At 37.5% G+C, this 15,037-nt stretch overlaps 1 protein-coding gene across 16 annotated transcripts in view; it reads right to left on the bottom strand.

Annotated features, from left to right (window-relative positions):
- CCDC15 (coiled-coil domain containing 15) overlaps window positions 1-15,037 on the bottom strand; it is an 81,713-nt gene that overhangs the window by 49,555 nt on the left and 17,121 nt on the right. For 10 of the 16 annotated variants that reach the window (XR_013377069.1, XR_013377070.1, XM_077894019.1 and 7 more), the window contains 9 exons: window positions 14,823-14,945; window positions 13,737-14,342; window positions 13,054-13,176; window positions 12,684-12,806; window positions 11,014-11,088; window positions 10,572-10,694; window positions 9,996-10,118; window positions 3,427-3,519; window positions 1,610-1,713 (listed from right to left, as the gene is read on the bottom strand). Coding sequence is in view for 13 of the 16 variants with exons in the window: in XM_077894019.1 (XP_077750145.1) it covers window positions 1,610-1,713; window positions 3,427-3,519; window positions 9,996-10,118; window positions 10,572-10,694; window positions 11,014-11,088; window positions 12,684-12,806; window positions 13,054-13,176; window positions 13,737-14,342; window positions 14,823-14,945 (1,493 nt within the window). In the remaining 3 variants the exon portion in view is untranslated. The remainder of the gene's footprint in view (window positions 1-1,609; window positions 1,714-3,426; window positions 3,520-9,995; window positions 10,119-10,571; window positions 10,695-11,013; window positions 11,089-12,683; window positions 12,807-13,053; window positions 13,177-13,736; window positions 14,343-14,822; window positions 14,946-15,037) is intronic. The other 6 variants (XR_013377072.1, XM_077894025.1, XM_077894015.1 and 3 more) reach the window with 4 other exon arrangements.

Genomic DNA, 15,037 nt, shown 5'->3' with positions numbered 1-15,037 from the left:
CTTTGAGTATGGCAATAATTTTTTAGATAATATACCTAAGGCATGATACATAAAAAAAAATTACAAGCTGGACTTCATTAAAATTAAAACCTTCTGCTTTCCAAAAGACAGTGTCAAAAGAATGTGAATTAAAGCCACAGATGAGGGGAAATACTTATGAAAAAAAAAATTGGTAAAGGACAATTATCCAGAACTACAAAAAACTCTTAAAACTCAAGAATAAGAAAACAACCCAATTAAAAAATGAGCCAAAGACCTAAATAGACACCTCACCAAAGAAAATGCATATGAAAACATGTTCCACATCATGTTATTAGGGAATTGCACACTAAAACAACAATGAGATACTACTACACAACTGTTAGAATGGCTGAAATCCAAAACACTAACACCAAATGCTGGAGAGGATCTGAAGCAACAGGAGCTTTTGTTCATTGCTGACAGAAATGCAAAATGGTACTTTGGAATAAAGTTTGGTAGTTTCTTTCATAAGTAAACATACTCTTACCATATAATCCAGCAAACATACTACTTGGTATTTACCAAAATGACATGAAAACATACACCCACATGAATCTTGCACATAGATATTTAAAACATCTTTATTTATAACTGCCATATCTTTGAAAAGAAACAAGAAGTCCTTCAGAAGGTAACTGGATAAACTGTGGTACAACCAGATAATAGAATATTACTCAGAACTAAAAAGAAATGAGCTGTCAAACCATGAAAAGGTATTAGAGGAAACTTAAATGTATATTAGTGAGTGGAAGATAAACAATTTGAGAAGACTACATATTGTATAACAACTGTATGACATTCTGGAAATGGCAAAAACAATGGAGACAGCAAAAAGATCAGTAGTTGACATGGGCTGGGGGGGAGGGAAGAAGAAAAATGAATAGCTGGAACACAAAACATTTTTAGGGCAGTAAAACTTATCTGTATGATATTATATTATGTGGATATGTCATTATATATTTGTCAGAATCTACAAGAATGTATAACAACAAGAGTGCATCCTAAAGTAAAATATGGATTATAATGTGCTAATGGAGGTTTATCAGTTGTAACAATTGTACCATTGTGATGCAGGATGTTGACAGTGGAGGGGGCAGACCATGTATACTGCAAGGGGGTAAATAAAAATCTCTGTACTTTCTGCTTAATTTTGTTATAAACTTACAACAGTTAAAAAAAAAAAAAAAAGTCTATTAAAAAAACATAGCCCTGGGCAGCCCAGGTGGCTCAGCGGTTTAGCGCCGCCTTCAGCCCAAGGTGTGATCCTGGAGACCCGGGATCGAGTCCCACGTCAGGCTCCCTGCATGGAGTCCGCTTATCCCTCTGCCTGTGTCCCTGCCTCTCTCTCTCTGTGTCTCTCATGAATAAATAAATAAAATCTTAAAAAAAAAAAAAACCATAGACCTTTATTACCTTTTCATACTTCTATCCATATGAAAAAAGTTGTTTCTACTAAGGATCAAAAGACAAAACCACTGCCTGATTGTTTTTATTTTTTTATTTTTTTGCCTGATTATTTTTAAAACTTAGCTTTCATAATCATCCTAATTAGTAATTTAAGGCTCACAATAAGGATCAAAGAACTTACTTTTCAACTTTCTTCTGATGTTCTTTTTGCCTTTGTTGTTCTTTTACTTGTTCTCTCTCAATATCCATGAAAAGTCGTCTATATCTCAGGTATTGCTTTTGACGCTAAAGAAAAGAGGTTAAAATTGTTAAGATTCGGCTCTCAGAGGACTTTCCCAGGAAGGACAATACGCCTGTGCCACAGACATACTATGTGATACAAAAGTCACATGAAATTAAGTCCTTAACTTCCTTCCATTTTACGGTGACCTAGGATAATATCACATACAGCAAGAGCTTTATATTCTCAAGCACATAGCTATTAAACATTACAGACAAATCAGAGAAAGAAGTACTAATTTAGTTTGCCCTCACTATAGTCCTTTGTCAAGAGCACTTGAGGAAATAACTGTATTTGATACGATATGTTACTATATTTACTCTGTGTTCCCAAGTAATCTGTACCAAAGAAGCAGGGCCAAGGAAAGAATGTGACAGGTATTTTATAAAAAAACAATAGTCACTTTAAATTTTCAAAAAGAAATTTTTAAAAAATATTTTATTTATTTATTCATGAGAGACAAAGAGAGAGAAGCAGAGACATAGGCAGAGAGAGAAACAGGCTCCCTGCAGGGAGCCGGATGTGGCACTCGATCCCAGAACTCTGGGATCATGACCTGAGCCAAAGGCAGACACTCAAACCACTGAGCCACCCAGGTGCCTCTCAAAATTGAAATTACAACACAAAAGTAAACTCTAAGCCTAGCTTAATATAGTAAGAAGGAAGAAGGACTGAGGAATATCTGAGCACCATACTTTAAAAGGGAACAAGTATAGGGGCTTCTGTATAGTTTAAGTGGTTAAATGACTTACTCTTGATTATAGCTCAGGTCATGATCTCAGAGTTGTAAGATCAAGCCCCATGTTGGGCTCATGCTGGGCGTGAACCTGCTTGGGATTCTCTCTCTCCCTCTCCCTCTGTCCCACTTCTAAAAAAAGGGCGGAGGAACAAATATAATAAAAGCAAGTGCTATTGCCCTGTGGGTTTATACATTCGCAGGACACGAGCTACTCAAAGGGCACTAGTGTACATACAGACATGGTTTTGCCCTCTGAGTAGCTTATGTCCTTCTGGTAAAAATTATTAAAAGTATAATAGCTGATTCTTAATTCTGAGGCCAACACAAGCATCAGTGGTGTTTTTTAAAAACACAAGATGCCCCAAACCTACCTTTGCACATACGGATCTAATAGATCTGTTTGGGTCCAGGCATTTGTATTTCGAAAAAAGCTCCACATCTGATTCTGGCATGTGGGCAGTGTTAAAAACTGCTGGTTTAACTAACTTTAGATTGAGGAGGAAAAAAAGGAAGTCAGGATGCCTGGGTGGCTCAGCGGCTGAGCATTTATTTGCCTTTGGCTCAGGGTGTGATCCCGGGGTCCTGAGATCAAGTCCTGCATCAGGCTCCCTTCAGGGAACCTGCTTCTCCCTCTGCCTGTGTCTCTGTGTGTCTCTCATGAATAAATAAATAAAATCTTAAAAATGAAAAGGAAGTCATAAGTTAAAACTCTTCCTTTAAGTTATTGTGATAAATACATACTAATGGGAAAAATTCGCTAGGATCAGATCTCTGATCTTACATTAAGGTATCCTAAATCCTAGAAGCCTGAAAAAAAAAAGTTCAACACATTACAATGATTCAAGTAACTTCTTTGCCTTTATCCATGGAATTTGCAGTATTAGCTCTTAATGTGCAAGAACACAAGAAATTATTCCCAATTTCACATGTACTATTATAGTAGAAATATTGGTGTCCAAGAGCGATTATCATTACATACCTCTTTCTTGTCTTCTTCTTGATCTACTCCAGACTGAAATGTCAGGGGAGTTTGGAATTCAGTGTTCAATCTTGATTGATATTCATCATAAACCTGTTAGAAGTCCAGTCACACAAAGTGACTAAACTGCCAAAAGTTAGTCCTATACATGCTTTTGATATCTTCACCAATTGATTCTTTTCTCCCTCAACCTTAACCTCAATTGGATAAAAACAAATAAAAAATCAATAAAATAAAATAAATTCTAAAAGAATGAAAGAAACAGATTCAGAAGGAATAAACCAAATAAAAACCAATAAACTAAAGAAAATGACTCAGGTCAAAAACATGGATCAATTAATAACAAATCAAAATGTTCAGAATGAGGGGCACCTAGGCTCAGTGGTTGAGTGTCTCCCTTTGGCTCAGGTCATGATCTCAGGGTCCCAGGATCAAGTTTTACATCATGCTCCCTGCAGGGAGCCTGTTGCTCCCTCTGCTTATGTCTGCCTCTCTCTGTGTGTCTCTCACAAATAAATTAGGAAAAAAAAAAAAGTTCAGAATAAAAGTTCTTCTAAAGTGGCCACTTGAAATCTGAGTTTGCTTAGGATTGAATCCAGGATATAAAGCCAGATTCCTTATTATCTCAAATCTAATCATTTTCAATTTATATAACTCTTTTGGTGGGTATGAGTTCAAATAAGAATCTGAAAATATTATAACATCAAGTGATTAAAACTAGCTAATTTCCGCCCCCCATGTTACTAGAAAAGCCTTATGACATAACTTGGTACACCTACTTTGTTATTGGTCAAAGTATGACCTCTAACTTTTAGAAATGTAAGCTTAATATTACTTTTTTAAAAAGATTTTATTTATTTATTCATGAGAGAGAGAGAGAGAGAGAGAGAGAATGAGAGAGAGGCACAGACACAGGCAGAGGGAGAAACAGGCTCCATGCAGGGAGCCTGACATGGGACTCGATCCCAGGACTCCAGGATCACACCCTGGGCTGAAGGCGGCACTAAATCACTGAGCAACCCAGGTTGCCCTTAATATTACTTTTTGTTTAGTTTAAAGTTATGTATCTTATAGCAAAGTGGCAGGATATAAGATCAGCATACAATAATCAATTGTACTTCTTTATACTTGAAAATAAAATTAATGGAAAAATCCATTTAAAATGCCATAAAAAAATTACTTAAAGTTAACAAAGTTAGTGTAAATTTTATACTCTGACGCCTACAAAACATTGTTGGAAGAAATTAAAGGAGGTCTAAATGAATGAAAAGACATCTGTTCATGGGTTGGAAGACTTGATAGAATGGCAGTACTCTCCAAATTGATCAACGGATTTAATGCAATCTCCACTGAAATTTCAGATGACTTTTTTATAGAAGTTGACAGAGTGATCCTTAAATTCAAATGCAAGAGACCCAGAATAGCTAAAATGGTTTTGAAACAGAACACAGTTGGAGGAATCACTCTTCCCAATCTCAAAACTTACTACAAAACTACAGTAATCAAGATGGTATGGTACTGGCATAAAAACAGGCTTAAAAAATAAAAAAGAATAGACTTATAGATCAATGGAACAGAAGTGATAGTTCAGAAATAAACCATTATATTTACAATCAACTGATTTTTGGCAAGAGTGCTCAATGGGTAAGAAGAATCATTTTAACAAATGATGTTGGGACAACTGGATGTCCACTTGTAAGAGAATAAAATTTGATTCCTACCATATACATATATGAAAATCAACTCCAAATGGATCACAGACCTAAATATAAGAGATATAAAATTCTTAAAGAGTAAATATTCATGATCCTGGATTAGGTGGTTTATTAGATATGACATCAAAAGCACAATCCACAAAAGAAAAAGTAAACTTAGTCTTCTTTAAAACTAAAAACTTTTGTGCTACAAAGGAAACCATCAAGAAAACAAAAAGTCTACCAAATGGGAGACAACATTTGCAAATCATGTAAAATCTAGTAAGAATTCACAAAAGACAAATAACTCAATTACAAATTGGGCAGATAATCTAATAAGCAGTTTTCCAAAGAAAAAATATACAAATAGCCAATGTGCACATGAAAAGATGCTCACCATTAACCATCAGGGAAATGTAAATCAAAACCATGAGATACCACTTCACACTCATTAATATAGCCATAATTAAAAAGGCAGATAAAAAAAAAATTAAAAAAAAATAAAAAGGCAGATAATAAGTGCTAGTGAGGATGTGAAGAAATTAGAACCCTCATACATTGTTGGAAGGGATGAAAAATAGTGCAGCCGCTTTGGAAAACAGTTTGGCAGTTCCTCAGAAGGTTAAGTATAGAGTCACCATATGTCCCAGCAATTCCACCCCTTAGTATATTCAAGAGAAATGAAAACACATATCCACAGAAAAACTTGTACGCAAATATTCAAAGCAACATTATTCATAATAGCCAAGAAGTAGAAACAATCCAAATGTCCATTAATTGATGAGTGGATAAATAAAATGTGCTATACGTATAACATGGAATGTTATCTAATGATAGGGATAAAGTACTGCTATATGCTACAAGGTCAATGAACTTTGAAAACATTACACTAAGTGAAAAAAGCCAGTCACAAAAGGCCATATATTCCGTGGTCCCGTTTATATGAAATGTCCAGAAAAGGCAACTATAGAGAAATTGGTTAGTAGTTTGCATAGGGTTGAGGGGTGGAGGAAAAAGGAATTGGCTGCTAATGAGTAAGGACTTTTAGGGTATGATGAAACTGTTCTAAAACTCATTGTGGCAAACTCTACACAACACTTTGAATATACAAAAACACTGCTTTTTACACTTAAATAGATTATATCATTCGGAGTCAATCCTCAACATTCTATGTTCCTTATCTGTGAATTTGCCTATTCACCAAAATTTATTTGTAATCCCAAAATTAACACTTGTGATGCTTTTATGGTCATTTATAGACATGTACAGAGCTGTGAGAAATTTGAGTCACCAGATAAGAATGTTGCCAGCTGAGGCTGAACAAAGTGATGCTCTGCTCTTTTTGTTTCAGCTTTCATACTGTAACCAAGTATTCTTTCCAAGGTCTATTTAGTGCCAAAGTTTTTGCATTTTTGTGCTCTTTTTTTGTTGGTGATTTCACTCACTACTTAAAATGGCTTCCAGGGCACCTCAGTCAGATGAGAGTCTACTCTTGATTTTGGCTCAGGTCATGATCTCAGGGTCCTGGGATCAAGCCGCACATCGAATTGGGCTCCAAGCTCAATGGGGAGTCTGCTCAAGGAGGGAGTCTGTTTGAGGTTTTCTCTCCCTCTCCCTCTGCCCTTCTCCCAGCTTGGTCTCTTACTCTCTTTCTAAAATAAATAATCTTTTAAAACAAATAAAAATAAAAAATATAATAAGATAAAATGGCTCCCAAGCACAGTGTTGAAGTACTATCTAGTATTCCTAAGCATAAAAAGGTTATGATGTGTTTTATAGATAAAATATTTATATTAAATAAGCTCATTCAGGAATAATCTATAGTGTTATTGGCTCAGAGTCCATGTTAATGAATCAACATTATATATTCAATAAGAGGTCTTTAAACAGAAATTCACAGGGACGCCTAGGTGGCTCAGTGGTTGGGCGCATCCACCTTTGGCTCTGGCATGGTGATCCTGGAGTACCTGGATCAAGTCCCGCATTGGGCTCCCCTTGAGCAGCCTGCTTCTCCTTCTGTCTGTGTCCCTGCCTCTCTTTCTGTGTCTCTCATGAATAAACAAAATCTTTAAAAACAAAAACAAAAACAAAACAGAAATTCACATAAAATAAAGTCAGGTATTAGTCAATGACCAAAACATGATCAGAGGCTCACAAAATCCTAACTCTGTATCTCCCCTAGGAACAATGGTTTAGTATTCACCAATTCAGTGTTTGTAGCAACTTTATATACTACTACAAATAACAAGAATTGACTGCATACCTCATTTTTAAAATTATTTGTTATAGATAAAATCTGAAAATGATACATAGCAGAGACAGATGGTAGTTTTTTTCTGGAATTTTGGGTTATTTTTTTTGTGTTTACTTTTGCTACAATAAAAATGAAAACATTTTCTGCTTTCAAAAAAGTAAGGGAAACTGGACTTTCAGCACTGGGCAAGGAGTAAGCTCACTATGGGCCTGTCTGTCTCATTGATTCTAACTAAAGATTCCAGGAAATGTGGCCTGCAGTTAAGTGGAGAGCGTAGGGGTGGAGTGTCCTGAAGAGGAATGAGCTAGAAAAGTGGATACCTTAACTCTGTGTATGAATTGGCTTAAAATCCCAAATCACCTCGGAGTTGCTCTTGCATAAGATGGACCTAATGGAGTATAATGAAGGCTTTGAAAATTGAACTAACATTCAAGCCACTGTTCAGAGAAGATGAGAAAGACCTTATAATATAAACTTAACCAGGTTGATTGCCTGCTAGGACAAACAAAACAAAAAGTGTAACATTCTTTAGAGGATTTCAAGAGAGGCCAGAGTCTCACAATATTCAAAATTGGACACAGAAGAAAGGATGGCAAGAGAATCCAGAATGTGGTCCAAAGACAGACAACTCTTCTTCTGAGATAGTAGGAATATGTAAGAATGCCAAAAAAGCAAATGGCTGAGGGAATTAGCACATGATGGCTTCTATTTTTTTCATGAAAGTCTGAGTATGAGGATGCAGCAAGAACTTTACAAGGTATCTAAGCTTTACAATCATTAGTGTGGGCCATAGGATAAGGAGCAGCACAGGGGACTAAGCAGTTGTGACTGTAAACCGAGTATGACTATGATCTAAATCTATACTATTGACGTGTTTTTCCTGATAAGGCTGGGTTATTTCAGGAGCCTAAAAAGGGAAAGTACTGACCCAGGAAATCAGGGCTTGTATGGTGGAAGAACAAGAAGAGGTTCCAACCACCAAGGCAGCACCCTCAATCACAGTTAGGTACGCCTCTTCTGTGCTCAGTTAATGCCCTATGCATCCTCTACCATTAATTATGTTGCTTCATAATTATCTGCTTATGTATCAGTCCCTCTTCTGTAGACTTAAAAAAAAATTTGAGTTCTGAAATTTGAGTTCTATGGCTGATTTACAATTGTATCTTTGATATTTAGTGCCTAAACAATGGCTAACACCTAACAAGGTGTTGAATAAATGTCTGACTAATTCATTCAAAACATATTTAAGAAGAGACTAACAGGTACCAGGCACCAGACTATCAGGTACTCTACAGGCTGCCCACATACTGGTAAACACGTTAGGTGAGGTATCTCTCTTCATAAAGCTTATAGACCAGTGAAAAAACATGTTAAATAAATAAATTATTACAAATTGGTTTGTGTACTGAGAAGGAAAGAGAATGTAAGGATAGAGAAAAACAGAAGAGAGGAGACCTATTTTTGATAAGGTGGTCAGGACAATCTTTTCCAAGGACGTAACATTTATGCTGAAATCTGAAGGATGAGAAGGGACTGGCTTTGTGAACTAAAAAACAGAAGGCTATCCAGGGAAAGGAAAAGACATATGCAACAGATTTGGCATACTCCAGGATATCTAAGTGACAATGTATGACAGCATACCTTCAGGCCAGCCTCATAAAGACAAGCTAAAAATGACAGAGAGCTACAGTTCAGTCCTGAAAACCTCAGCCCAAATCCTACTTTCTGTCTTGATGCTCCTTTTCTTCTGCTCTCTTAAAAGAGCCAAGAGGAAATGTCTCTTTAGCTCTTTTATATATCCTAACAACACTGGTTGCCTGAAGACTCTGTTGTTAAAATAACATAAAATCATAAGATAGAAATTATCCAGACAGTGATAAATCCTAGTGGGAATAAACTAGACTTCAGTTAAGCCATGGAGGAATCTCAGAAGGCCACATTATTATAACATTTTCTTGAAAAACTATAGATCTTAACTCAGTACATCAAAGCTTAGGCAATATAACCCTAATAAGCTCCAGGCTACACTCTGAACAGTTTATTTCTTGGTGATCCCATGTTATGCTCTACCAGCTTACAGACGGAGATCTAGGCCTGGCCATTGGGTGGAAGATCTTCCTGACCCCTCTCCCATAGAAACCACTCATTTCTTCCTCCCTCATGCCATAAAAGACACCGGCCATCAGAAATATACCTCTTACAAAAGAACATACATTTTCCAACAGGCAGCAAGTGCTCCTAACAATATCCTAGGTTTCAGTGAAAGCACTAAAGTAATCTTAGGTCAGGGTAAATCTTACACACTATGACATAAAATAAGAAATCTGCTTTTTGCTCAGCCTTACCACTCCCAGCTCAGTAGGTGCCAACAATCCTGTCTAAATTCCATTACCCAGACAAAACATGAGAGACACCTAACTCTGGGAAATGAACAAGGGGTAGTGAAAGGGGAGGTGGGTGGGTGGTTGGGTGACTGGGTGATGGGCACTGAGGAGGGCACTTGGCAGGATGAGCACTGGGTGTTATATGCTATATGTTGGCAAATTCAACTTTTTTAAAAAATTAAAAAAAACACACACAAAAAACAAATAAATAAATAAATTCCATTACCCATACCCTACCTGTCTTCTGCTGGAAGCCTCTCTTTGGTGCTTGGGTGGCAGATGCTGATGGTCATCCAGACGCAAATCCTCTTGCCATCTTTCAGATGTCCCAACAGATGGCTGCTGCCTGAAGCATAAGCTCTAAAAAAATACAAAAGCAATCACCAAGGTGTGAGCAGTGACATAATGCTAGTAAAAATACTATAGGCTGCAGTGACAGCCCTGACATACTCTATACAGGTCTATTAGAATAGTCTGATACATCATGGCATAAAAAAAGACTTTACACTCCTTGCCACTATTAGGGATCTTAGCTGTATCCACAAAGCAATCATAAGTTTCTTCATTTCTAAAACAAGGATAATTATAGTGTCTATCTCCCCAGATATTGTGAGAATGAGAAATGAGACAATGAATACAAAGTTCTAGAACTTTGGTTATAGAAAGTGCCTAATGAATGCAAGCTTTCATATTATTAACAGTATTAACAAGAGATAACACTAACAGCTGTAGCACTGTTGTTAGAAGCAAGCCCAGATCAAACTCCAACTAATTTACTTTCTGCTATTTACTGTTTACTACACTCTGATCTACCTGCTGTCCAGCAGAACCTGGATCATGGGTATCACGTAAAACATATTCATGAGGCTCCAGAAATAACTCCTTTCTCCATCTCTCCTCTGTCATATTATGTAAGGCCTGCCCATAGTTCTTGTGCTAAAAGACAACATAAACATTGAATAACAATTGTTGAAGCAGGAGCATCATGCCAGGGCAATGGTAAGAGCTTCAGTGAAGAGGCCTGAAGGAGTTTCAACAGGTCAGAATGGTATGATACATCACAGAACTGGAGAACAGGATAGTTTTGCTCACTATTTACTGGCCTTAACACTAAACCCTTAAGTAGTTACTATATTTCCCTGTTAAACTTGAGCCAAAACCTAAGCAATTTATTCTGGGGTACTTATTCCTCACTATACTCTGCTCTACTTATTCCCCAAGAGAGGCAAGATCTTAAACACTGGGTGAAACATACCGGTGGTACTCCAAAAGCCAGTCTTCTTTCAATCTCCCATTTCTCAAAAGATGAGGGTTGCTTGATATACTTGCTCTAGGAACAACAAAATACAAAACTGTCTAAGCAGAAATGATTAGTGACAACTCCAAAATACTACTATAGGAGGGTAACATAACAGAGTTGGCGTGCATGTGTGCTTGCATGTGTTAATACAAAATCCCCAAATATAAAGCAAAGTAGGAAAGAAAATATAGTGAATCCCAAGATACACATCCCCCAACTTCAATAATTAGTAACACTTTTTTCCATCTGTCTCTTTTCCCAATTTTTCCTGGACTATTTTAAAGCAAATCCCAGATTATTCTGGTACTTTTTTTTTTTTTCTTTTGTATAGGGTAACTTTTATTCAATAGTATGTTTGGAAGAAGTAAGGCAGCAAAGTAGTATTTTTATCATGTTGCTAGCATTTTCCCAAGGTACAGCCAGGAAACAAGCTTATGTCATTTCCACAAGGATCCTATGAAATGTCCCCAATAATTCCATACACGAACACTAAAGGTGGTAGAGTTGAGGCAGTTCTGAGGTGGTCAACAGCTTGTTTTATCCTTCCTCATAACTGGTTTGCAAACTACATATCTGGTTTTGGTGTATCGCTTCAGTTGGCCAAGATTAGAAGCCCTTCAGTATTCATAAGACTAAATGCAGAAAGCCAAGTATGCTCCAGGATGTGAGTTTATGCAGAACGATTTGCTGTTAACCAATTAGTATTACACAAACCCTGCCTCTTGGTCAACCCAAAGGACAGATATATGCTTTCCCACCTGGACAGACTTTAGGTTCAGGCACATTTTGAAATAACTGAAGATGTTCTGCTCTTAGCCTCACTCTGGCAGCTCTAATTCTATGTAGCCTACATGTAAACTAGCTTGATAAGCTCCAACCCGAATCTTAAGTACTTTCACCTCCGTTACTCTTTTATGAAGGAGACAGTGTTCCCCCTGTATTCTGCTCTACCTCCTCTCTAAGGGAGGCTCGGTCCTGGGTTTTAGGTTTAGCACACTGCTGATACTCCAGAGCCAATTCATCACTTATTCCCTCTGCTCTCATAAAAGATGCCATTTACTTGAGAAACAAGTTCTAAAGGAATAAAAATAGAAACCAAACTGTCTGACCAGGGCAACATACTACCTAGGATACTGTAGGTCTCAATGACAACTCCAGGGAAATGGTACCAGGTGAGATATTCTGATACATTTTAACTTGAACAAGGATATAATGTTTTTATTTTATGCTATTTTTTTAAGGATGTAACACTTTTAGCCCAACTCTGTAGACCTGAATTTTTACTCCTAAGCCATGTACAGAACAGTCTTAACAAACTCCCCATATGTTTCGTAATTTAAGATTTGCCACATCTTCCTACACTGCTCGTGTGGGGACAGTGGGTTTGTGGTAATACTGTGGGCTCCAGCAGAAGTTGTAGCATAATCTTAGTAAGCTAAAATAGTCTGATTCCATAAGAGAATACGAATGTGATTTATCAACCTTCTGAATGACAGAATTGATTTGACTGGTATAGGTCATCAGACCAGGGTCTTTGCACCTGTCCCTACACTTTACCTATTACCGAGAATATGTACAATCCAGTTATTTTATTTCGTGTTTATTTCCTTTTTATTCTGCTTTACCTGATCTCTGATGAAGGTCTGGTCCTGGAGGTTGGGAGGCAGATACTGATGACCTGCCACAGAAAAGCCTTCCCTCTCTTCCTCACTTGACATATCAGAGTATGACTCCTTGAAGCGTACTTTCTGAAAGAAAACAAAAACACGGACTGTAAATTGTCCAGCAGCAATAATATGATAGTAATAGTGCTATAGGCTTTATTGAGAGCCTTACAGTAATTTTTTTAACTCGAGATAATGTGAAATATGGAATAAAACCGAAAGCCATACTTTTTGTCATTTCCAAAGTCTAGCTGAGAACAACCTTTGCAAGTTCCCAACTAAACCCTGAACAATTCAGTTCCTGCTGGTCTCTCTCCTTTTTCTGTTCTACCTTGTCCATGATGGAGGCCTGATCTTGATGCCTGTGTTGAAGGTCCTGATGGACAGCCAGAGGAAATGCCTCTCTCTCTCTTGGGCCTAACAAAATTGATGCTCCCTGCTTCAAACCTGCTTTCTAAAGAAAGAACAAACACAAGATATCAATTGTTCAGTTAAGAAAGACAGGTTAACCAGTAATACTTGAGGCTGCAGTGAGAATTCTGGCATTAACTGAGGTCAGAATACAACTGAACATGATATAAAAAGAAAAGAAAACAGTAGACTCCTTTTCACATAAGCCCATAATTTACTTCCTGCTGATCCCTTGGTTCTTATTTTTGGCCTAGCTGATCTCTGGTGGAGGGCTGGCCTTGGAACCTGAATAGTAAAAAATACTGCCCCACACTTGTGGGCCACTCCTTTTTCCATCTTTCAGCTGTCAAAGCAGATAATGGCTGCCAGAAATATTTTTCTAATAAAGGTCAAAAAAAAAAAAAAAAGTAAATGGCCAGGGGTAATGTGCTACTGATAATACTTTAACAATTAATAAGAACCCTAGACTTCTGAGAAATTAATGAGGAAACTATTTTTCCCAACTATGACTCCAAATCAGCTGTAATTTAGTGCTTGCAAACCCCACTCCAAAATTTAAGTAGCTATTTCTTTTTGTTTTATCTCCTTTCCACTCTATTTTACCTGATCCCTGGGTAGAAAATGCTGGTCTTTGGGTAATAAATCCTGGTCCTGAAATATGGATTCAATATTCTTGTCTTTAGGTAGAAAATCCTGGTCTTTAGGTAGGAAGTCCTGGTCCCGACATCTGGGTAGAATATTCTGGTCCTTGGGTAGAAAATCCCGGTCTTTAAGTAGAAAGTCCTGGTCCTGACATCTGGGTAGAATATTCTGGTCTTTGGGAAGAACAGACTGTTCTTTGGGTAGCAAATCCTGGACTTTGGACATAATACTCTCATCTTCTAGTTCAATATTCTGGGCTTCTGGCAAAATACCCTGAGTTTCTATCTTAACATCCTGGACTTTAGGCTCAATGGCCTGGGCCTCGGGCTCAACAGCTTGGTTTTCTGGATCAATAGGCTGGATACTGAGCCTTGGTTCAACACTCTCAGCTTCTAGCTCAACATTCTGGACTCCTGTCAAATCACTCTGGGTTTCCAGCAGATCACCTTGGGCTTCTGCAAGATAATCCTGGGCTTCCGGCAGAATATCCTGAAGGTCCTGAAGATCTAATTGCTTTTGCTCTTCCTCTTTCATCACAGCAAATAATGGATTTTTGAACTGTACTTTCTAAAAGTGAACATAAACACCAGATATAGAAAGCCAGGTAGTAGCCATACTATAGGTTCTCCATAAGATTACTAAAATAATCTCAAAGAGATATGGTAGTCAGGGGCACCTGGGTGGCTCAGTCGGTTAAGTGTCTACCTTCATTCAGCTCAGGTCACGATCCCAGGTTCCTAGGATTGTGCCCCACATTGGGCTCCCTGCTCAGTGGGGAGTCTGCTTCTCCCTCTCTCTCTGCCCCTCCCCTTGCTTGTGCTTTCTCTCTCACTCTTGTGCTCATTCTCTCAAATAGATAAATAAAATCTAAAAAAAAAAATATGATAGTCAAACAAATTACTAAAATAAAATGGGAAAATACAATCTTTGCTTGACTTAACAGAACCTAAATCTATAATCCCAAACCAGTACAACAATATGGCATCCCTAGTCTAAATCACACTTAGTTTAATTTCTATTATACTATCTCCTTTCACTCTGCTTTACCTGAACTCTGCTGAAAGGTTTCTCCCTGTCTTCAGAAAGGAGATCCTGCTGCTGTCCCCAAAACAAATTTTCTTTCTCTCTCTTATCTACCGTAGTAGATGAAGATTCCTCAGAGTCAGGTTCCTACAAACACACAATCAACAACAGTAAAAAAGTATCTATTATAGGTAGAAACAATGTGATTACAATAAAATCTTAGGCTTCAGCACACTATT

This window comes from Canis aureus, chromosome 3 (genome assembly GCF_053574225.1).
Source record: "Canis aureus isolate CA01 chromosome 3, VMU_Caureus_v.1.0, whole genome shotgun sequence".
Lineage (NCBI taxonomy): Eukaryota > Metazoa > Chordata > Mammalia > Carnivora > Canidae > Canis > Canis aureus.
The sequence above is the reverse complement of the archived record's forward strand: the minus strand, read 5'-3'. Positions and strand labels throughout refer to the sequence as shown.